A 23,924-nucleotide genomic window follows, 5' to 3' on the forward strand; every position below is an offset into this window, starting at 1 on the left:
CCAACCGCAGGCAGCAGTACCAGCACTAGGGAAATACATGCATGCAGGATTTCTCACCAGACTTGTGTTATTTTTGAAAGTCTACCTTGTGTTCTTCTAGCAGCTTTCCTTTCTGTGCCTGAGGAATATGTCCAACAAATATGAGCACTACACAAATTTTACAAAAGTTAAGCTGACTCCAGAGCGTGCTTGTTGGTATTTTGAAAGGCAAAATGAAGAACTGAATGAGGAAAGCCTGGCCACCCTTCTGAAATTATCCTCAGGCATCAGCATTTCACAAAATAATTTACCAGCTGGTATTTTGTTAGGAAGTTTATTCCCTAACCACAATGTCTGCAGGGACTGATATGGATACTGATATCTTGTGGATTTACTTCTATGAAGTGAGATTTTCAAAAGTGCCTCAATAATTTAGGAGTTCAGCCTTATCGAAAAGCATTTGGGTACCTTTGGAAATCCCCTTCATGACTCTCAGTTATGCTTTACGAGCCTGCAGTTCTCAATGGGGACATTATTTCATGCTCTAGGTAACAATGTAAAACTCAGTGTTTTTAGCACTATGCTGTCTTTTTACCCAGAGAACGCTTTACGGAGATATTGTTGGTATAGCAGATTTAATTCCCTTTACCTTTTCTGGAGCCTTCTTGCTGTCACCTTCCATCCTCCCCTGGTGCTTGGAGGATTTCATAGCGGGAAGATGCCCCGTGCAGGCTCATGGGCAGCACCGGGGCAGCTGTGCCCCCATCTCCGGGCTCTGCCTTCGAGCCGGGTGCTCCCCCAGGACAACCATGCGCTCTAGCACTGCTTGCTGCTTCCAAAAACAGAGATAGCAGCAGGGAGAGGCAGAGGATAAGGCCAGGTGAAAGTCTAGGGGGAAGAGGTGCTGCAGAACCACCGATCGTTCCCAGCTGCTATAGGTCACTCCAGTTTTGATGAAGTGTCAGAATTTGACATTTTTTCAGGAAAAAAAAGTCCCTATTTTTGCAACAACATATCTCTGAATTTTCTTTTTTAAGGGGATAACTAGACAGGAAAATACTTTTTTGTTGGTTTCTTTTTCTTTATTTCCAATAACTTTCAAATAATAAGTTGACTCTCTTTTACTGTGTATCTATCAGTACTGAGGAACTGGAAGCTTTTTTTCTTTGTTTCTGGTCTGTCCTGCACTTGAGCTATTAGAAACACCGAGCACAGAGCCAAACTGCCTTGCTGTGCCATGTAAACACTGTTACTGCGAGCATCGGTAGAAAACTTGAGAGTAATGAAAACTCAATATATATGTGGGGTTTTTTTTTGTTTTTTTTTTTTCCAGGGCATGGAAGCTTCTGCCTGTGAATTTAAAACCAAAGACAATCAAGATCTTGGTGAGAGACAGAAGGTCAGTCTCTTAGCTTTGTTTTATCAAAACTAAATCATGAATCAGATTCTCGATGCTTACTGTGTGGGGAGGGGGGAAAAAAAGTTGATATCTTCTGAGTCACAAACGAAAATTGTGCATACTGGTTTGAAGAAATTTGTTCTTATTGTTGCTTACATGAACTACAAAAGAGAGGTAAGGAGACTGGAGTGATATTTTTTGGCACCAGTCACAAATGTGAAAGCCAAGTTCAGGATTACTTGAAATTCAGGTTCAGGGTTGGTCTCTATTACCTACTCTCTGTGTAACAGTTTGGTGCAAGATATAAAAACGGACATAGGCATCTTTGATGCCTGAGTCTAAGAGTTTAATCCTCAAAATAGGCAAATCTTACCTATACACCTGAAATTTTTCTGCATTTATCCAGATCTCTTAGTATTACAGGTTTTGCTGTTCCTTTTTTGGAAGGGAACAAAGAAGAGGTATTTTATGAAACTGTGTGTGGTCTGTGGATTCCTGGTGGAGCAGAAAAAGTGTTTAAAAACAAACAAAACCCTCTGCAAATATTTGTTTGAATGTTCTGTTTTCATCATTTATATTCCATTTGCATGTGAGCTGTGAAAAGATGCATTTTAATCCAAGCATTGACAAAAGCAGTGGCTTTGCCATCTAAGATTTCAGCGTAATGGGATATATATATAAAAAAATAAAAGTTGGGGGGGGTTCCCCTCAACAACTGTATCTGCAACAGAAGAGTGTAAATGAGAATAAGAAAAAAAATGCATTTGTGTGCCAGTCTTTATCACCCCACCTCTAGATTTAAAATTAGCAGAAATAATCAACTCTGCTTCTCTAGAAGGCCCTTTTATTGTTCTGGCAAAGTTTGTTTCTACAGATGCACTAGCGTTTGACCAGCCTTCGATTAAAATAGGCTGCCATGCTAGAATTTTTCATAGTACCATTGGGTGAGATTCTAGTTTTAAAAAAGTGTGTGTGTGTGTATGTGTGTGTGTATGTGTATGTATATAATAAATATGTGTGTATGAATATATTAAACATATATAAGTTAGATGATAGACTCTACTTTCCCTTCAGGATATGTACTTTGTGGTAGCCTAAATAGCAATTCCAGATCTGCCAGCTCTCCAGCCTGGCTGTTTGGCTCCTGACCTGGGCAGGAACAATTAGGGAACTCCTAGTTGTTGGTACTAAAATCCACAGGAGTTTGTGAAGTTTGGATATGCTATTTAGATGTGATAATAGATGAAGTAGAAAAGCTAAACAAAATGTTTGAAGGCTGTCCCTAGGCAATAGCCACATAGCAGGAGCATCTGGTGTTCTCTGCAGCAACAAGGCATGTAAAAAGAGAAAGCTCTGAACAGCAGAAATCCTTGCTGAAGTAAGGGCTGACTCACAGCCCCAGGGTTTGGTAAGAATTGCTCAGACAAGGTTCTCTTTGTGACAGTTACAGGACCCATCTATAGCCAGCAGCCTCTACTGGGTAGGTGACTTTGCTGCCGTTCACTGCCCTTGCTATCATGGATTGAGTCAAAGCTGTCTGGTCCATTGGTGCAAGCAAAAAATGATGGTTTTGTGACTACTAATGTTGCCTTTGTCTAGAGGCAGAGCTGAGGTGAGCCTGTGCTGTTGAAGGACTGTTTTCTCTTCTGAAGACCCTGAAGTCTTTCAGTGAAGCTCTTGGCTATATCCCTGAATGTAAAACCTCAGCATCTTTTACTAAGATTTTTGTAAAGTATACCACTTCTGTGGACTGGTCTAGATTGAGTTGGTTGTTCCAAGCAGAAAAATGGCCATGCATTTAAGAGAGACTTTCAGAGATGAGAATTACTGAAAGCTACGCTTCTCCATCTTATTAGCAGGAGGGAAACCTCTGTTCATACAGTGTCCTGGTGAAATTGGAGGGTACATTCTCTGAGAAGGAGGGCAGCCATGTGAAGTGCGAAGAAGAGCCCCAGAGGCTCTATGCAAGCATCCAGCAGTATGTCTTTGGGGTACTCAAACCTACTGGGAATTGCAGTGCACACTTGATTTTAGTAGATCGTAGATGCACAGGGCTGGAAGGAGCTCCTACAGCTCACCTTGCCGTGCCAGTGATGGACTCGCCATGCCTTTTGTGGTAAGTTTGGCTCGCGGGGCGCCATGCAGACTCCAGTGGGCAGAAACTTCTGCGTCTTTGTTTTGCCCCAAACTAGAACTATTCCTCAACTATCTGCCTCTCTTTAGGGTGAAGGAGGTAACCTTCCTCCTGACAGTGTCCTCATGAATAATTCCTTCACTCATCCACTCAATTTCAGGTTTCCCAAAATAACCGACACTGAACACTGACAGAGAGCAATACCAGAGAAAATAAAATACATTAAACAGCCACACCACCTTGAGAGAGGTCTGAGTGAGCGAACTGGTGATTTAAAAAAAAAAAAAAAAAAAAAGGCATCAGAGGTTCTGTAGGAAATTTTAGGAGCTATGCTGATGGAAAACCACCATGCTCTCTCTATCCTCTCACTTACAGTGAAAGTCTGCCTCTGTTACTTCTTTTGGGACACTTCTCTCTTCTGCTTATGAATTCACATTGCTGGGAGCTGAAATCCCTTCTTGGGGAAAATGGGAAGAAATGATATTGGCAATACTTGCAATACCAATTGATCTGTCATTCAGGTTTGTCCTGCCTGCCTGGACAGCCTTTTCCCTTCAGAGAATTCAGAATTTCCTTTCTGAGCTTCTCATTCCCTGCTTCAGACATGCTGTACAATACCTCTCCACTGGATACCCAGTGAATGTCTAATTTTTAACCACTCTGTCTGTCAGATCCACAAAAGCTGTTACTGGAGGTGTTTGCATAAAAGAGCTCCACTATAGGTATCTGAGAGCAGCTGGTGATGCTCTAGACAGTATCCAGCAGTGCTGATCGAGGCAGGATGCTTTAGTCTCCCTGGCTTAATGACTATGTACATTTTCTTAATGTACCCTCCCCCTCAATTGCCTGCTAAATTAGCATTCAGGATGTGTCCAGCCTGGTAAAGAAAAGAAGTTTGGAACCTCTTCATTTCAGACAAGATAGATTTTGATATTACTGAAAATAAAATGCAAATCCTGCATCGACAGAGAGATGAGAGAAGAGAATGGGCTCAGTCTGAGGCTCTGGCTGAGCTTGTTGAGCGCAGACCAGAGCCTGTGAGGAAGACGATGGCTCTGCCTCTCAGGCCCCCTGCCCAACATCATAGGCCCAGCTTGGATTCAGCTTTGCCTCTGGCATGAGGTGAAGCTGCGGTGTTTTTGTCTTGCTGGTGTTCCCTGAGAAGGGTCCCCAGGGACTGTTTAGCCAGCTGGGTATTGCCAGCATGGAGCAGGATTCCTGTCATACCCCTGATGGCAAAGGCTGTGATGTGGTGATGAACTCACTGATGTGCAATTATTTTTTGAGATGGACACAGTGGTTTAGTTAAAAACATCAAACATTTGGATTGACTTGTGTGGGTGATAAAATCAGTAGCAATCAATGACAGCTGACTTTTAAAGACTTCTAGGTGCCTGCTGTGAATTATGGTCTGTTCTGAATGAATGAGCCTCCCTGAGACGCTTGACCCTGGCTAAAGTCCCTTTTTAAGACTTTAAAAGTAGACCAAGAGAATTGAATCTCCCGAGTAACTTGCACTCTTTCGAGAGAGAGAGGCACATTACTGTGAAGAGAAGAGACTGCACATCCTGCTTCAATCTCTGTTGGGCCTCTTTGGTAGTTAATGTGTTTCCCACTTAGGCGAGCATTTAAGGTGCTGGAGGACTTCTCCATAAGACTTTGATGTCTCTTCTGCGTGCTTAACAGCCAGGCTATAGATGTGCAGCACTTGTGGCATTTGTTTTTCCCTTACTGTTCAGCTTCTGTCTTCATCTCTCCCTCCATTCATCAACGCTGTGCTTTCAAATCTAAAATGGGTTTGGCTTTAGGTTAAGGAAAACTAATACCAAGCAAGAGCAAAAGTAGTAAGAGGAGAGGGTGCACCAGGCAACAGGGCCCCAACCTGCTGCTGCCCTCTCTGCCCCATGTTCTCTGTCCCTGGCTCCCTCCTCTCCTTGCTTGGTCTATCATGCTTCCCTGGGATGTTCACCTGTAAGAAATGTGCCTTGAGCTAAACATATGACTGTTCTTCAAGAATTTGTACTTGGAACCACAGGTATTTAGATGTGTGTTTGCCCCCAGGAGCTGGGGTTGCCGGGCAGGAGCTGCGTTTCCCTGCAAACACGTGGGCGCACCGTGTTTGGTGCAAACAGTTTCCTCGCTTTGGTGGCAGCCTCTGGTGTTGCTGGAAACTTCAAGATGAAATGTTGCTCATGTTAACAGCAAAATGCGTTACAGAATGCTTTGCTTTAATGAGTAGAGATGTATAGCGAAGTAGGTATTGTTTTGCTACTGCGGCTTTCTGAAAACTAACCACACAACTAGATGTTAGCGCATGCGGGGCTGGTGGTGCAGTCGGGTGCAAATAACTGATCCGAAAGTCAACGTAATCAAAGAGTAAAGGAAGACAGGGTGTTATAAATTAAGCTGTTGTAAATTAAAGCAGCTCTGCTGAGCTCATTGCAGTTGACCTAGGTTTTGGAAAAGTAACTGGGAAGACAGAGCCAAGTCCTCTGTCAGCTGAAGGTTGGCTGGAAAATCCCATTTTGGGGTACGTAAGTGAAAGTGAATGGAGCAACTTGCTTCTTGTAACACAGAAAGATTGCATCAGGAAATATTCTGTGTAGTGTAAGCCAGACAGACCTGTTGTCCTGTTACGAGCTGCAAATTACCCAGGCAAATGTAATTACCCATTCTCTTTGTTATTAGTGTGCAGCTAGGAAGCTTCAAGCAATCGTCCCTTTCTTGGTATTTCAAAGCTTACTCACAAGATGCATCCTTGATATTGAACACAATGAGATGTCCTTTTTTTTTTTTTTTTTTTAATTCAATTAAACATTTGCCTACTGTGACTCTTTATTCACTGCAAATTGTCTCTGTAAATAATCTTCATCAAAAGTCAGAACCAATCCCCATTAGTTGTTTAGATTAATTAATGAGTCCCCCTGGAGCCACCCAAATGAATTCAATTTAAACGTCAACAACTTGGCTATGGAGTTTCCCAGGTTGGCATTAAGACAATATTAAACCTGCAATAAGTCACATTTAAAATGTTAATTCAAAGAAGCTCTCCATTTAGAGCATTTAATTAAATCCTTAAATAAACTGCATGGGCTCAATACCAGATGGTTCTGCATTTTCATTGCAGCAGAGAGCCTTGAAGTCATTGAGGGAAGTAATATTGGAGGCATGGTGAAGATAACCAGGATATATAGTGTAATAAAATCTAATCTTGTTTCCAGCAGGGAGATTCAGTGTATGTACACAACCTAGGCTAAAATTGTAAGTTAATTACATTAACCCCAGTGTACTCTGGTATCTGAGCAGCCAGAGATGAAATTAGTCTTTTTCCTATCATAAGATTCTTTTCAACTTCACTATATTAATTTTTAGCCAAATACTTACTCATAAGGAAAATTGAAGTTAATGTAACCAAAGACAAAGTAATGCAGTCTTAATATTCTGAAGGGATTATGGAGGGCCGTGAAAATACACTTTGCAAATGTCACTCACTTTGAATGGATTTGTGGTGGGAAGGTGGGGGAAAAAGAATTATGGCTGTGATCTGCACCATGCTGGGATTTAAAAAAAGTCATGATTTCAGAAATTCGTGCCTTTAGGAAAAAAATAAAATCAAAGATAAAGACCTCTGTCTGGGGGCCCTGTTTCCTTGATAAGACTTGGTGGGTTTCCTCTTTTGCCGGATGGCAGAGGTGTGAGATGTTTGAAATCAAGGTGAAGTTCTGGAAGATGATTAGAGTTAGGATACTTCATTCAAATAAATTGCTCTGTTGTTGCAGGAAATGCTCTTTCACTTTGCAAGCCTAACATGCTAGCAGAGTGCCCGGTGATGGTTCTTGCCTAAAGACCGAGATCCTTTCCCCTGGGTGAAACCTTGGAATTGCATTGGGAAGGTCAGGGGGTTTTGTTTGTTAAGAAGTTAACTCTGACCAGAGCCCTCAGGTACAAGTGGAACATATTCCTCATGTCACTGGTTGAAAGGATGGTCGCCACTTTCTGTCTTGCCTCTGTCTTCTAAAAATCCGATGCGTGTCTCAAAGTGCCTTGGATGCTTGTTTTCTGGGGGATCGAATGCAAGCTCCTCAAGCAGCTCGCTCTGGCTGGGAGTAGAGATCAACACTTTGGGTCTTAACTTGAGAAGTGAAAGTCACCACTAGCATTAGAAAATTTAGTTTATTCCCTCCCTGCGAGCTGTAAAACATGGGTGTTATTCCCCTCACTGAGCTGTATTAATAACTTTTTCTCTTAATATTCAAGAAAGTGTAATTCAATTTCCAAAAATATGGGTTTCCTTCTGTTGTGTAATAAAATACATCAGGGAGGGAAATTACTTTCCTGTCTTGAAAGTGCAGATTTGCACCTTATGGATTTTGCTAAAATACAATCAGGAGCCTGAACCAGGGGCCCTGAGTCAAGTCAAAGGGATCCAATTAATGGCCCGCGCACAAAGCGGGACCTTGCCGAGGGAAACGGGACAGCGCTTTCCTCCTCCCGCCGTCCTCCCTCGGCAGCGCGGCCTCCGCTGTTGCTGCACCCGTTCCCGTCCTGGCGCTCCGGTTGCTCAGATGCCGGGGCTGCGCCAGGATGTGGTCGGCCTCCGCATGCCGGGGCGTGCAGATCAGCTCCTGCCCGGGAGGCCTGGCAGCGAGCTCTTCGTGGTGCAGCAGGAGGAAGAGAAACCCCAAACCTTGTTACTTTGGTTGTTGCAAGCTCCCGAGCTGCCCTGAAATTGGAGGAGCAGCTGTAGTAATGTATCGAGCATGGTGCCTAGTGACTTGAGCTGCTCTAGTGGAGGAGCTTACTGCATCCAAATTAGCCTTGGCACAGGGAGAGGAGAGTGATTTTTACATAATTTAGAGGTAGCAAGAAAGCTCAAAACTTCTTCCTACTCCTCCATCAGATGAAACTGGAGTTGCTCGGTGGCATGCAAACAACTGAGCGCGGGCTGAGGGCTGTGCGGGTAACACAGCGGCTCTGAGGAAGCCCCAGAAAGCTGGAGATGGGGGCAGGCTGTGGCAGCTCGGGTCTGAATTAGACCAAGTTTGCCTATGAGCTCTTGTCGCTCCTACACATATAAGTCTTTCCATCTCCCATTTGCTTAGCGATGCCTCAGCCAAAACGCTCTGTTGGAAATCCCCCAAATCTTGACCGGTATGAAAAGTAACTCCTGTTTAAACAACGCTCCATTCTGACAAATTCAAAATCCCTCAAACTGAAAGTTTTTGATTGCAATAGTCCCCCCCTTGCAGCATGTGCCAGGAGCAGGAGGCTAGCAGCATGCACTGCAGTCTGAGCATTTGCTTTTGGAGGGATCTGCTACAGGATCAGCTTTCCTGTTAGGGTGGATCATGTTAATTGGGAGATTTTTCTTTCCCAAGCAAGGTATTAGAAAGCATAAGTGAATTTTACCTGTTCCCTTGTCTTCTCTGGTGTATTTTCTCAGGATTGGTGCTTGATTAGTTGCAGGCCCAACAGGTTTGAAACACTCAGGTCGTTGAGGGATGGTCTTGAGCATCTTACCTGGTCAGCACTGAGCATCCCTGCAAAGAGCTCCTTACAGCGCTGTTGATGGGAAACTCTGCAGGAGTCAGAAAGAGGGGGAGAAGTGCAGAAATCGCTTTCTTGGGCTCTGCCTGCAGAATAGGTTCAGCCCACTCAGGGCCTTAAGATGAAGATGCTGTTTGTCTTCCTATGCTCATACTTCACTGCGTAGTTGCAGGTGCAGGTAACTCCCCACGGAGGACTCCTTGCGCTTGCATGTCCCTTACTGAGGCTCAGTGCTGAGTTCCTTCGATTTTGTGCTATTTCCAATGCACTGAGAAGAGATGCAGCATGTTTCTCTCTCGGACGGTGCCCCAGATCACGTCCACAGGAGCTCATGCTGAATTGCTCAGATCTGTGCAGATTCCTTCCTACGCCGCGTGGCACCTTGGGCATCTGATTAAATACCTGCCCGGGGCGGCTGGCGCTGGGAGCCCCCTCCGCTCGAGCACTGCAATACCCCTCCCTGCTGTTTGCGCTCCCCGTCTTGACGTGGTCTTTGCAACTCCACCAGTTCATAGGGTTCTGATTAAATGTGAGAAGCGCGTTGGGAGCGGTGTGAGCATGAAAGTACCTTTATTAGTGTGAGGCAACAGGGATGGGAGGTGCTGTGGAGAGGCCTGAAGGCTTCTCCCTTCCTGGAGATGGACTGGCAAGAGAACAGGGCATGGGATTTCTTTGGCTGTAGGGAGCTGGATTTGAGAGCTGGGAAGCTGGATGCTTTGGGAGACTGCCTGCTTTTTTGTGGGGGGCTTAAAGAGGGTTGATTTGCTAGCAGGGTTTTCCCCTGAGTACGTGGAGCCCTGCCAAACACTGCCGTCTCTGCCTGGGTGCCTCTAGCCCCAAGTGCACGCTCACCTTTTTGCTTGCTTTGTGCTGGGCTTTGCTGCGTGTTGCTTCGTATCCTGTGGCTGGTGCTCTGCTGTCTGTGGCTTGATTAGGTTAGCTGATGCTATGGGGATACAAAAACAACAAGGAGAAAAAAATAACCTCAGAATGATGCTTCCATTGCTAAGTAAACTGTTTCCTTGGCAACATAAAGTTCTTGTGTTGAGGCTGCTCTTTGAATGCCCTTCCCTGCCCTGAACTACCCCTTTCCAAGCTGCTGAGGCAGGAGCACTGCCCCGAGGGAGTGGAGGCTGCTAGTGTGGGTATAGACCTGGCCGGGGAAGCAAAAGGATGGGTAACACTGCAGGTGTTTCTGGGTTGTTGTTGTTGTTGTTATTTTTTAATCCAGTTCTGCTAGATTTCCTCCCTGTCCCCCTGCCACCACCAGCTCTGGCAGTTTGAGCCTCCTCTTCCCCAGGTTTTTTGCCAGTGCCTCTCTGCCATGGGATTCATGTGTGAATGCGCGGCAAAATGTTGTGCCAGCAAGTTGGAAGAGGTACTACAAATGCCATTCACTGTGCTGGCTTAAGTCCTAAAGAGCTGGCAGGCTCTTCATTTCCTAACACCATTTTTAAGTGTCAAAGCTGTATAAAAGCTTATCCAGCAATGGAGTTGCAATGGCAAGGCTCCGATTAACAAGCTATCATGCATTTAGCTATGCCTTTTACAGCTCTGCTTGACCTACGCGTCAGCAGTGCTCCTCACTCGCTGCGCGGAGATGGCGTGTTCCTCAGCACCCGCACGTCCGCAACAGGAGCAAGCTGGGTGTTAACCACTGAGCCACCTCTGGCCTTTGGAGAAGTTTTTGGAATTGTGTCTAGCTGCTATTTACCTGCAATTTTCTCTGTTTGACTCCAGCAATTATGTTTGTCTCTGCTTACTCTTGGTTCTTCTGCTCCCCTTGCTATATGAAGCAGTAGGCCAGATTATATTTAAAGCTGCTTTTATTTCTCCAGGGCTTGCTGGGCTACAATTTAAGAGTGTCTTAATTCAGCAGAGCTTGGGACAGGGAGAGTTCTGCTCATCTTCTGGTGGCTGCAATAACTCCCACTACTTGGATGTGTTTTTAAAGTCTTCCCTGCTCTCAGTGTTGGGATGTTATTTAAGGTTTAAAAATATGATTGTTTGATAGGAACAATGACTTGGACACAATGTAGTATCCAAATTGTCAAATGCGGAGGGCCTAGGTAAATTAACATATATATCCACAGATTCACTGGTCCCTCTTTCCCACCTCCGAACAAGCATCTTGGTATGAAAAATGCTTTTAAACCTGGCGAGAGCTTTGCCATCAAGACTGTGCTGGACAAAGGGTAGGGATACATCTACCCCTGCAAAATAAGTTTAATCACCAAGGGAATCAGAGTACTTCTGGCCACCCAGTTTACCATTCACAGTATTTCATCAGAGTTCCCAGGGTTTGCTATGATTTTTCTGTACTTCGTAAATGAAGCTCCCTGATGTAGGTGATTAAAGAGTGCTACAGGTCTGTAATAGCCACATATGATTTTTTTCTTTTGGGTGAACCTCAAACCCACTTGGAATCAAGTAAAAGATGTAGCAAATCTTGCCTGTTAAACACTAACATCCTGTGGTTTCTACACTGTTATTAGTAGGGATGATTTTTTGAAAGCTCTCGGTTGGCTCAATTCTTCTCGTGCTGAAGTCAGTGGCAAACCTCTGTTTGCCTTCAAGGGTAACACTAAGCTGCTATTGTGTCTATCTGAAAATCCCACCTGTTGCAGGTAAAGTCAGGATGTCTCGCTGGTGTGTTGTGGCTGTTGCCTAAATAAAACGCATCCTGAAGTATCGATACGGTATGAATATTTTAGCAAAGACATTTGTGTTGCTTTGGTGACATTCTTTCCCATCCCAGCTGCATTCCTCCAGAAGGGTGTAGTGGTAAAATGGTAGAGACATTTATACTCACCTAATTTTTCCCCTGGATAGATCCTGGAGTGCTTGTAGGTGCAATTTTGTTTACCTCCTTCAACAAGAGGTCCCACAGCATGTGGAAGGAGTGTTGTGGAGATTGTCCAAAGGCTAACAGAAGAGTGGAAAGAATAACATGATGTTTTCTTTGTTTTGGGGTGGGTTTTTTTTGGATCATTTTGTATTCTGCATGCTCTATTTCAAATGAAATGTAAAACCAAGATTCTTCTCACCTGTAGTCATTAAGTATCTTATGGCTTTTTTTATAAGACCAGGGGATCTTAGTGAAATCCCAACTTGATTAATCATATACTGCTTCCCTAAAGTTCTTCCTGCAGTTACAGGCAGATACAGCATTTTCCCTCCTTTCTCTGTTGTCAATTAGAGCATAGGCTTGTTAGCTGTTTTATTATCACTTTCATTTTTAAAGAGGCTCAGAGGTGGCTCTTTGTCAGTGCTGAAGGAAGTCTACAGTAAACAGGTTGTACACTAGAATATTGTGCTTAGGAAGGGATTTGTGAGATCTGCGAATGGAAACTCGTGTGCTTGTGTGTGTTTTAATGAGGGCAAGTGGAGCAAATGCCTCAAAAGTATCAATCACCAAGCACCTGAGTCCACTTGTGGCTGCAAAAGTAGCTGAGGAACTTATCTGCAAGACTTGACTGACTCAATAACCTAGCCAGCTTTCCTTTTGTCCTTCTGTCCTTGCATCTTCCCTTATCTGTATGTGACAGCAGGTAACGCCTGGCTCCAAGTAACAACAAAGGATTTTGCTCAGCATGGTTTAAATGCAGCACTGGGCCTGCAGCAATCACAAAGACCTCTTGTTGTTGACCAAATAAGATTCAATTGAAAGTCCCCACAAAAAGTTTGTGGGCCTTTCCAGAAAGTTTAGCTAGTAACTCCGTTAAAGAATTTTTTTTATTCATTCTTGAATTTGAAGATAGGAATTTGCAGTTATCACTAATACAGTGCTGGGATAGATGTAGCTTATGCTTCTCCTATGCGCTGGGCGAACACCATTCCTGTGCTCTTTGAATGGGGAGCTGCAAGCACTGGAGATCCTCATCTTTGATTCGCTCTCATGTGAGGTCTTGCTTTTATTATGCTCCCGACTCAGCTGCAGGCTAATGGCAAATATAATGCAATGAATACAGCTCTGTAGAGCGGGCTTCCCTCCAAACCATGGTTTAGATATAAGTCCATGAAACACACATGCATCTGTGGGTACCTTCTCTTGCTGACATCAAATGCTTGTGTGGTTGTGCACCTTCCCCCGAAGAGGTAAATTTTCAGTCTGCTGCATCTATCACCACCTCTCTCATGCTGGGCTTACTGCTGTTGCTTCATGAGCCAAAATTAAAGTGAAGCTATTAGCTTCTTGAGAGGGAGAAAACATCTTAGTAAGAGTGCTTTGTTATGTGAACAATAAGTGCTCCTGCCTGCAGGCATTAGTGCAAGTGGTGAACAAGCTGGTTAATTATATTGAAATCAATGCTATTTGCTTAGACTTGAAGCTCCATTCTCCTTGCACTGACTCCGTCCTTCTCGCTTTCACCTGTGTCCTTCCAGACCAAGCACTGAGGGCCAGGTGCTGCTCTCCGGCCCCGCAGCCCTCCGGCGCTGGGGAGGTCGAGCGCCGTCAGCACCTGCCCTCCCTGGGTGGTGGCACGGCTCCAATTTTATCTTTGTCCCAACCCGAAGTCTGCGGCACAGATTTGGCGGGTGGATGTGGCAGCCCTGGTGCAAGTGGGTGTGCAACAGCAGGACAGTGCCATGCACGTGTGCTGTTGGGGTCCTGCCACGGACCTGCTCATCCAAGTGATGCTGGGAAGTGGTGACTTCTTGACACGTCTGTGGCATGTCAAGCACAGCTCAGTTCTGGTAGCTTCTCCCATCTTTGACTAATTGCTGACCTGACATCTTTCTGATAGTGACCTTGTTTCGGCTAGTAATTCAAATATCTTTCAGTGTCAGAAATAATAAGTGCCACAGTGAGATGAACAAGCAGAGCTTAAGTTGAGCACAGATTAATGGGGTTTTAATATTCCTAATTTAATCACTCCTTTCTGTCTGAATGTGTGCAACATGATGTAGCAGCTAATTATTTTTTTAACCATGATGAGGATCTTTCCTAATCATTTTTATATTTAACATGAATGAAGGGAGGGCAGTGATTAATGAGGGAATAAATCTTATGAAACAGAAGCAAGCACATGATCAGTTAAAAATACAGCTGTCTGATTTCCCCCCCCCCCTTCCCTGTACTGCAAATACTTAACCAGCTGCACCTTCTCAGCTCGATAGCAAGCTGTCTTCAGCCCTAAAGAAAGAGCTGAAACTTTGCTTATCCCTCTGGTGGTTCTGTTGGCATCTCTGTGCATGAACATCTCTGTGATGAATGCAGAATTATTTTTCTTAAAAAAAAAAAAAAAGAAAAAAAAAAAAAGAAAGAAGCCCCACTAGATACATTAATGGTTGGATAGATGTCTTTTCAAATATTTGTTCCTGACAGGGTGTTTGGAATTGCAGATGAGAAGCAAACCAGCTCTCAGCATCTGTCTGTTGCTACTGTACGTTTCCATTGTGTGGAACAGAGACAAAGCCAGGCAATTCAAAGCTTAAGTGGATACTCTTGAGATTTTTTTTTTCCCCCCCTCTTCTTAAATCCTTTTTCCCACATTCAGCTTTTTCTCTTCTCTCTCTTGTTCTCCTCTCCTTACTCCCTCCCCCACCCCCCTGTCCCTTGGTTTGGGAGTCTGTCTTCTGCCTGCAATTCCTTTCTTTCCCCCCTACCCAAATCCCTTTGTGCATCCTCACCGACTGGTAATTTTATTTTTTTTTATTTTTTATTTTTTTCTCTCTGAGCTCTCGGGCTGGTAGCTCATGGGTTGCAGGCTGTGATCGTCAGAAGTGCAGTACTGGGCTTTTTCCCACAGTTCAACTGCAGATCCATGGTCTGTCATTAGTGTTAGTCGATAGCATGAGCCCTATGTGCCTAGTCTGCACTCGCGGTTTTGCTGTTACAGGGCTACTTGTGAGCACAGTTGTGCATGCACCATTCCCAAACGGTTGCTTTGGGAATGCTTATTTGCGCATGTGCTGCTGCTAAAGTCTTCATCCAGGCAGCGACAGCTCACTATAAACTTGAGCGCCGAGTGTCTGGGGTTTGTCCGTGGAACTCTGGAGCTATGAACCAAAGAGTGCCCCTCCAACTATGGCCTTGGGTAATCTGTAACATAATCCAGAAGAGAGGTTTTTTGGTGGGGAGATTATGTGCAAAAGGCCTGTTCAGTTGGGGACGAGACAGTGGGCTTCTTGGCAATGAGGTGTCATTTTGGATGTCTCTCTTCTCACCAGCTAACAAGCAGTATTTTAATAACTGATGAGGATAAGCAGTGCCCCAGCAGTGCTGGCAGGTACCCTCTAACCTCTACATCTTCTACGGACTGTAAAATTGATATAATTGGCCAAGAAAGAAAGAAAGGCTTAAATACAACTTCTGTTGCTGAACAGCTTGTCATTCCTCGCTTGCTTAGTAAAGGGTACCAAACCCAGGAATTCAATGTTTTGGGCACTGGTGACACATTCCAGTGGCTTCTGTAGCAGTTCGATGGATGTGGTTGGGGGAGTTTGGGGTGCTGTTGTGTGAGATGGGAACAAGCAGGCAGAGTCCTGAGGAGCTGCAGGCAAGGAAGTAGGAGACTGTCCAGTTTGTCCCCTAAAATTAGGGGAGTTAGTCTTGTGAGGCATTTGATGAAAAATTTGCTCTTGTAGATCAGATCTAGTTCCTATAGCACAGGGATTATTTGTACAAAAGAAAAACTGCGGAAAAATGGTTGTTTTCTGACCTGAGATAGGTAATGTGCATCAGGAACAGATGGGAGACATTAGCTCACAAGATCCTGTTTACATGAGTGTGTAGCTAGCAGCAAAAAAGCCTCGTTAAGGGAAGGGAGAGACTCAAATCAAGACAAAATTGCTTCCAAATACAGTTTTTTCTCCAAGATTCTTCCAAGAGGTTTCCTCAGCTGCTTTCTGTAGCATTGCAAATGGCAGTGTATAATTGCATTTGTCTTCCAAACTGTCTTTCCTTGAGGGCAAGCTCCACTTTGGCCTTGATTTGATTGTGTACTTTTAATCTCAAAGAAAAGCTAGCACATAAGTATTCATTACAAAATTGCATTTTATATGGTCAGCGTCCCCTCTTATAATTACAGGCTCCAGCTGAATGTCACTTCTTTATTTCTATACATTCAGTGCTGTCGCAGCATAGGAGTCTAGCACTCCTGAAGCTTCTACGCATTCATGTAATAAATAAGTAATCATACTTTTTCTGCTGTCAAAGCTGAAAACATGCACAGCTGTTTGTCATGATATACACTGGGACTGCAAGGTACAACATTTCTTAATTAGACTGACCTGAGGTTGTTGGGCTTACTCTCCACCCCCCCCCCCCCCTTTAAAGTAGCTTCATTAGCTCAGGAGCTTAATTGCAAGTGACTAGACAAGTTCTGCTCTTGGTTACTGGGAGAGGTTAGAGTACTTCTCACTGGGGGGTTGATCCTGAGAAAAAATTTGCAGCTCGACATTACTTATTTATTTTTGTGGGGAAGGTTTTAGGTGTTCTCAGAGCATCTTAATGCCAGGCTCAGAATTAGCAAAATGATTAGGAGTTCAAAGCAGACATAGGGGTGAAGTCCAAGCCCAGCCAAGCTTTCTGATCTTACAAGCCACACTGCAAAATCCTGACAGAGCTGGGAGAAACGGGATGTGAAACGGGAGCTCTGGGAGCAGAACTGGAGCAACAGCAGGTGTCCGCGCGGCTCTGTTGCAGGATGGAGGCGTTGTCTGTGCGGCTGGGTTGCGGGGCCGGCTGCCCATAGACTGCCACCCTCACCGTGTTTGCCTTCCTCCTGCGGCTGGGTGTTCACGTTACCTGGCAGCCCTTGTGCCAGCACGTTCCTCTGTCAATGTGTACGATGCAGTCCCAGACCCAGAGCTACAACTGATCTACCTGAGGTCCAAGAGTCACAGTTTGGCCTCCTCTCACTTGGTCTGTGCCACAGAATTAATCTGTTGGTAACATACTGGGTGGGATATCACTGTGAGCATCATTAATGCAGAACAGATGCAGCAGCCAAGCTTTTTTGGATTCTCTTTCTTGCAGTTTTGTCATGCATCCACACTGTGCTGAGCCATGCTGTTGATCTTTTAGTACTCACTCCTCTGACACTGCACAGCTCTCCCGCATCTCCACTTTTTACAAACTTCTCAAAAGTGTCCAGAATCCCTAGAAATCCTGAGAGAATGCTCTCAGCATTGCTGAGGAGATCATAAGGAGTTTGCAGCATTTCAATTCTTACCTCAAAAACAGAGGCCTGAAATAAAGCCAGAGGGTGAAGGTTGGTGTGGCCGCAGGGTTCCCGTGGCGGAGCTGTGAAGGCAGCAGGGACGGTAGTGGGAGGCCAGAGCTCGGCGTGAGCTGGTCAGGGTCTGAGTTTGCTGGTGCCCGGTGCCTTGTTGTGAGTGATAATTAAGGATGATAAAAGGATATAGATTACCAGGACTACACTCTTCTCGAAAGACTGCTCAAAGGTGTGTTTCTACAGAGAACTTTCTGCAGTAAACGTTTCTGGGCCAGACCTACAAAGGAGCCTTGTGGTAAGCTTGCATCAGTTCCCCTGCGTTGTTGCCTGCTCACTAGATTTCTAGTCATAAAACTATACCATTACCAGCTTACAGTTATGAAGTCCCTTGTAGTCATTGTTGGAGGTGTGCCTGATCACGGCGGGCAGCAGCTGACCCGCAGATGTCCTGCTTTATGCAGAAATATTGATGGGACCTACCTGTCTCCAGTGTGACCTTCCCCAGTGATCTCAGGATGAAGTTAACTTGAAACAGGTCTCTCCCAAGGCTATGCAGGACTTGGTGAATCACTCTGGAAGCTTTACATGTTCCCATTTGGTGTAAGCAGGCAAGAAAAAGTAGGTTACCTGCCTTTGAGGCGTCCTGAGGGTCTGAAATATTTGAAAGAGACTTACTCTGTGTTGACCAATATTTCTGGTCTTTTTGTGCTCTCTGCCTGCTATTGATATAGTAAATAACCCAGAAACCTGGATTAAACTGCATAAACCGGGTGATGATTTTTGCTGCTATACTTTACCCGTAAAAACCAAGGTACCGATGTCTGCTGATCTTCAGAGCATCTTCCTATCTATGTGCTGCATTTGGCATTTGTATGTGAAAGCCAAGATGATGTCTTTGCCTGGAGGAGCTTTGTGCTGGTGATGTCTGCTTGGTACAATGAGGTAGCAGTCATGATTGGAGGCTTTGGATCTCATTGCTTTGTAAAGTGTGGTGAAAATGATAGAGCAAATGCGGCAGAAGCATAAGCTTCCCTTGCACTGCGCAGCTCCATGCCTGTTTGCCTAGGTTGACCCCTTCTAACCTCCTACAAATAACTATAGACAGTGGCGTGGCTGCATCCACTGGTCCTTGCCCTTGGCAGGAGCTGCCAACAAGATGCCTGCTGATGTGGCAGATGTTATGGTTGTGTTAAGATCACTGCAGTGCAACCAAGCCCATCATCCCCCTTTGCAAAACAGCACAGAACCGTAGGCAAATCTTGATCTCTGCCAACCGGAGAGGTATCCATGCCATTTGTCTAGAGGCAAGAGGATCTGTGACCTTATCTTCTTTTACCTCCCTGAGTCTTTTGGCCCTCTGGACTGTAAGAAGTGTGAGTAATTCATGTCCTTTATTAGAGTCTGTGCCAAGGAAAAGAGAGGGTTTTGAGATGCTTATGTGACACTAGAGTTCTGCAGCACAACAAATATACTCGAAAGGCTTTGTCGTATATAACCCACCCGAAGCGAGAGCATTCAGGTAAGGAAATGAAGGGCTGCAGGGCTCAGCTGTGCAAGATGAAAATAATTAGGGCATGTTTATCTCATGCTCAAACCTACAGAGGTGAAAAGCAAGGGATGGGAAGACTGGTTCAGAGGGAGCTGGGGGTGGGGAGGGCAGGAAGGAAGGAAAGGACCTGACCAGAGAGTGAATTCAACCTCTCTGAAAGGTTCGTATCATTTGGATAAATCCCCCCTCCCTCCCTGTTGCTGCTCTAATGGAGGATGATTTCTGCTTTGCTGGCTTTTCCTTTCCAGGTCTTGGGACCTGTTGTTTTCAAAAGCTTAAAACTGAGAGCCACTGAGGGGAGGGGGGGCACCCTTTGAAAGGTGCCCAGTGTCCCTGTAGGGTGGGCCCCTGTAGGGCCCTGCCATGCAGGACACGGTCAGAGCTATCTGGGAGCAAAGAGGAGGCAAAATGCAGCTGGGAGGACCAGCAGCGCAGGAGCCGCTTGATGTACGGAGTGGCTGTGGTGTCCAACGGGAGCGAGGAGGAAGGCAGAGCTCGGCTGTTGGAGAAGGCTGAAGGAAGGAGAACGGGGACATTTTAGATTTCCAAGGGTTTCGGTTTTGCTAGCATAAAAGGAGGAAAAAGTCTTCAAAATGTGAAAGAAGCCTCTGGTCTTGTAGTAGCTTTTTTTAGATGCAGCTGACTTCTGACTCATCTCAGACTTTTATTTCTACTTGGATCTGACATTTTTCCATAGTCCTTCTCTCCCCATCATAGAAAGCTGAGCGCACACATGATCATAGCCAGGTTGAAAACCACTCTGTCAAGCTGTGGTTTCTTCTATCACCATCCTGTCACGGGACCAGGTGATAGGAAATACATGCCATGGGTAGCTCTAGCTCTTCTAACCCCCCTTCCCTCTCCATGAAGTGGAGAGGCATATGGTGTTTGCAGCATCCTTGAAGACTTTCCAGAATCAAAACACTGAGGCGCTTCCTTCACCTGCTCAGTGCCTTTTGTTCTTGAGCCTCCTGTTCTCTCCTGGTTTCATACTTGGTTTTCCTGATTTGCACAGGTATATATCAGAGCAAATATGCCTCCTGCCAGTCTGCAGGTCTAGGTCAGTGACAGAACCCAAGAGTTTTTTCCTTCCACTGCTTCCTCTGGAGCCTCTTTGCTCGTTGGCAGCCCTGGGTGAAAACCCTGGAAACTAAAATTGTAAGTGCTCTGAATTTGGAAACGGGGTTACTCCTAGCTTTGGATAAAAGTGGCAAGGCGAAGAGGAAGGTTGAAAGTGGTTTTTATCAAGAAGGATTCTGCCCTGGCTCTAGAGACTTTATCTCATCCCAGTGACGTGGATTTCCATGCGCGGTTCTGAAGTTCTGCCACTTCCCCTGCCTCCTCCCATGCAATGAAAGGAAACTGGGTGTCTTTGCATTTGCATAGCTCACCTTTATTTTTGGCCAAAAAGATAAAATGTTTAATCCTTCCATATCCTCCATGAGATGCAGCTTCCTACATCAGTTCTGTGCCCCTGAGGGTAAAAAATTATTCAAGGCATCAAGCCTGACCTGGATTTTGCGTGATGTGATCGCATCCAGAGCATGGAAATCCATGCGATCAAATGGCAAATCTCTGAGCCTTGGCAGATATGCCTCCTGCTCTGCAAAAGCATGTTGCCATGGCTACATCTCTGTGTGAGTGTCTCTCTCCTTATCCGAATGCTGTTTCTTCTGCCAGGGTCGTTGCCTGCGCTCAGAAGTGAACCTCGTCGTGGGGCAGGGTTTGGCTGAGACTCTGCAGAAGCACAATGGCAGCAGACAATAGGCAGCAAACAACCTTGTTGTTTGAAGTAGAGGGGAGTGAATTGTTGCCAAAGACACCTTAAATAGAAAAAAAGTGAACCCATCAAAAGCTTGAAACATCTGTCAAAAAATGCAGCCTCTGTTTATGGCTTAGGAATGGTGAAACTGAAAAGCAAACTGGAGCTGATTGCACGAAGAGTTGAGAAACCTGGGCTCTGTCCCTGCCGCTGCTGACAGGCAGCAATTCACTCCATCTCTGTGTGCTTCAATCCCCTGCTATCAGGGGGGTGATATTTACCTGGCTGCTTAAGGTAGCTTGTGATTTATAGATGAAAGTTGCTGAAACTACATTTTAGGTTGAGTTACACTTGCTTTGAAAGCAGCTCCTCTGTCATGCAGCAAGAGTTGTGGTTTTGTGTCGCACAAAAGCCCGTTCTGTTTACAGGCTGTAAAACAGAAAGGGAGGGAAGCTCCCAATTTAGTGGTGTGTTTGTGGGGGAGCATTACTACTGGGGTGTCAAAATTCCCTGACTGCATCAGCCACACACAAAAAATCCCTCATGTGGCCATGCAGCCCACACCACGTGTGTCAGGGCTGAGGAGCCCGGGGGAGCTCTTGGGTGGGAATGGGACAGCACCCCTAGGCTGGGTGGGGAGCAGGGCACGGGGGGTCCTGCTGTTCCACTGGAAGATGGATCTGACTGGAAACATAACTCTGCATCTTCAAAGGGTGTTTATAGTGTCAGTTGGGTTTGCTCCCTATTTAATTCCAGGACCCTTATTCTCCCAGCCATCATGCTGAACATGTTATCTTGCTTTGAAGCATTCATCTGGAATGAGCCAACTAGTTTTGTTGGCTGAAGGAATCGGGCGTAGAAGAAAGAATAGGTTGTCCCAGCTAGATCATGCTGGCTGCGCTTTGGGCAGCAAGTATCTCGTGTAGGTGGGCAAGGCATGCACTATCAGATGTGTATATCCAGCTTGCTAAAGTCTGGATCCCTTTGCCATATTGTTAATGCTTGCGGTGACTAAATTAGCAGGGTCCTTGTCCTGTGCGCGCTCTCTCTAGTCAGTGGAGAAGAGTGGGCACTGCCAGAAGGTGAAACAGATGGAAAATGGGCTCAGCTGCTCGTTGCAGTGTCATGCGAACCTCGTGTTAACTGCTGGATGCCCCTGACTGCCTACCTGCTTGTGACCCAGCTGCTCACAACATGGAGTAAAAGCTGATGACTTTTATTCTGTGCAGCTCGGTACCTATCAAGCCTCTAATCCGTTTCCTGCTTTTGCTTGTATTGCAGAAGGAAGGGGAGAGAGGAAATATTGTAGCTGAGGATGCTTTGTGCACCCTCCCAGCATCTGCCTTGTGGATTAACTTTATCTCCTAGGAAGGTGTCTGTTACGCTGGTCTTCCTGGGTCTAGTGAACAAGGGGTTGCTTTTCTCCCGCCTGCATTGTTTGGTAAAAGCGATGATTGAGCAGGCTGGTGAGGAAGCACTGTGAAGGGTGTGAGGTTCTTGTGCCACTGGTGAGCTTGCACCTCCTCTTCCCCCTTTCCCTGGGACTGGAAGAGCTGAAGGAGTCTTTTGGGCCTGGGAATGAAATTTCCCCAACAGCAAGGACAAAGGAAACAGAAAACTTACAGGATGGTTGGGAGAAATGTTTTCCCCTCAGATTTCTCAAACTTCTCCTGAAGGGAGACTGGAATTGTGTGTGTTTTTCTCTTCTGGTTTTAATTGTGTATTCTTATATGAAACTGCAATATATCTGCTTATTGACGTGGCCTTCTACTGCCAGAGTCGCTGTGTTTGATAGAAACCCCAGAAAATCCTCTGAGCCGCAATGTGGGAATCCAATTCTTTTCAGCTGATGAGTCTGTAAACACATTTCCTTGGATTTGCAAGAACCATAGCAAGAGTCTCAATCATTTGAATAAAGCAAAAGCATATCTGATGGTGAATATTCCTGCTTTGCATATTCAAAACTTGCAGCCTTATTCTTAGGCAATATCTTTGTCAAAGGAATGGACCATAAAGAGGCAAAGAAGCGTTGCCCAGGGGATTTAGGCAAAGATCTCCCAAAATTATTAACGCTGTGGGGAGTATTCTCTCCATCAAGTTTAAGTCACTGAAGTTAGATACCTAAATTGGGAACCAGGCTCCTGCTGTAGTCAAGAGAGCCTCCACAGGACAGCTCATACTCCCAGTTCAGGTGCTCTATCTCTATCCAGTGACTCCAGGGAACATAAAAATTTGGCCTAAAGACACTACGAGTTTGGGGCAGTATCCTGCCACATGAACATGCATGTCTTCCCACACAATGCCAGGTTGCTCTGGTGACCTCAGAGGTAACCATGCCACTCATTTTAGCTTTAACTGAGCTCCCAATTTCTAATACTTCCCATTTCACTGTAAAATAATGTGTTTAATTTGGCCTAGTGGCTTCAGTAGGGATAGAGAGCTATAAATATAGAGATAATCTGACCCACAGAATTTGCTATATTGAGTGAGAAATCCTGTAATACCAGATAACTTTATATATATATATATATATATATATATATATATATATATATATATATATATATATATATATATATATATAAATTATATATTTTATATATATATATATTTTTGGTACTTTCAAAATAATTAGCAGCAGTTGATTCTAAAAAATGAACCCTCTTTTGGAGAAATGGTATTCTTTCTTTTGCGAGCTAATTCTACTGGCTGTTGTGTATAAGTTTCTTCAAAAGCAGGACTGTATTAGAAGTCAAAGTGCCCATGTGACTGGCTTAAATGTGGATTGTTGTACTTCCCTTCTTTGTGGCCTTTGGGGATGTTAGAAATCTGTTTTCCACACTGTTAAAAATTTTCTTGGTCAAAACCAAAACATCTCCCAGCTCTCATCTTCATTTTTAGAGCTTTTTTTTTTTTAAAAAAAAAAATCAACTTTTAATTTATCTGCATATTGAAATCATTGTTTACCAAAAACCAAAATATCTCTCCAGTGCTGGTGCTAAGTTTTGATAAGAGTTATTTTTGCTCTATGAAGGCATTGCAATGTTGGAGCACTGAACAGCATCAGGAAGTCTTGCTGCTGCTGTGATAACTCCTTTTCAGATGAAGCCTGTCTTATATCTCAGTTTGGCACTAAAATGATGACTTCAAGGACTGTTGGTATCTTTTCCCCAGTCCTTCAGTGTACAAACTAGTTAATGTGTTTTTGTTTTTTTTTTTTTTTTTTTTTTTAAAAAAGTACATATGCAAATAAGTAATGCTAAGCAGCGAGACTGGTGCAGCACTGATCCCCTGGCATTTTGGCTACTTCTCACTTCCACCAGATCTGCCTGTGCCACTTTTCTGGAATCCGCTTGATCGGAGCATCTTAC

At 44.7% G+C, this 23,924-nt stretch overlaps 1 protein-coding gene across 3 annotated transcripts in view; it reads left to right on the forward strand.

Annotated features, from left to right (window-relative positions):
* The window catches only part of TNRC6C (trinucleotide repeat containing adaptor 6C), a 348,388-nt gene that overhangs the window by 25,630 nt on the left and 298,834 nt on the right, over positions 1-23,924 (forward strand). For all 3 annotated transcript variants that reach the window (XM_064522528.1, XM_064522530.1, XM_064522529.1), the window contains exon 2: positions 1,313-1,378. In XM_064522528.1, coding sequence (XP_064378598.1) covers positions 1,313-1,378 — 66 coding nt within the window. The remainder of the gene's footprint in view (positions 1-1,312; positions 1,379-23,924) is intronic.

The sequence above is a fragment of the Dromaius novaehollandiae genome, chromosome 18 (genome assembly GCF_036370855.1).
Source record: "Dromaius novaehollandiae isolate bDroNov1 chromosome 18, bDroNov1.hap1, whole genome shotgun sequence".
NCBI lineage: Eukaryota > Metazoa > Chordata > Aves > Casuariiformes > Dromaiidae > Dromaius > Dromaius novaehollandiae.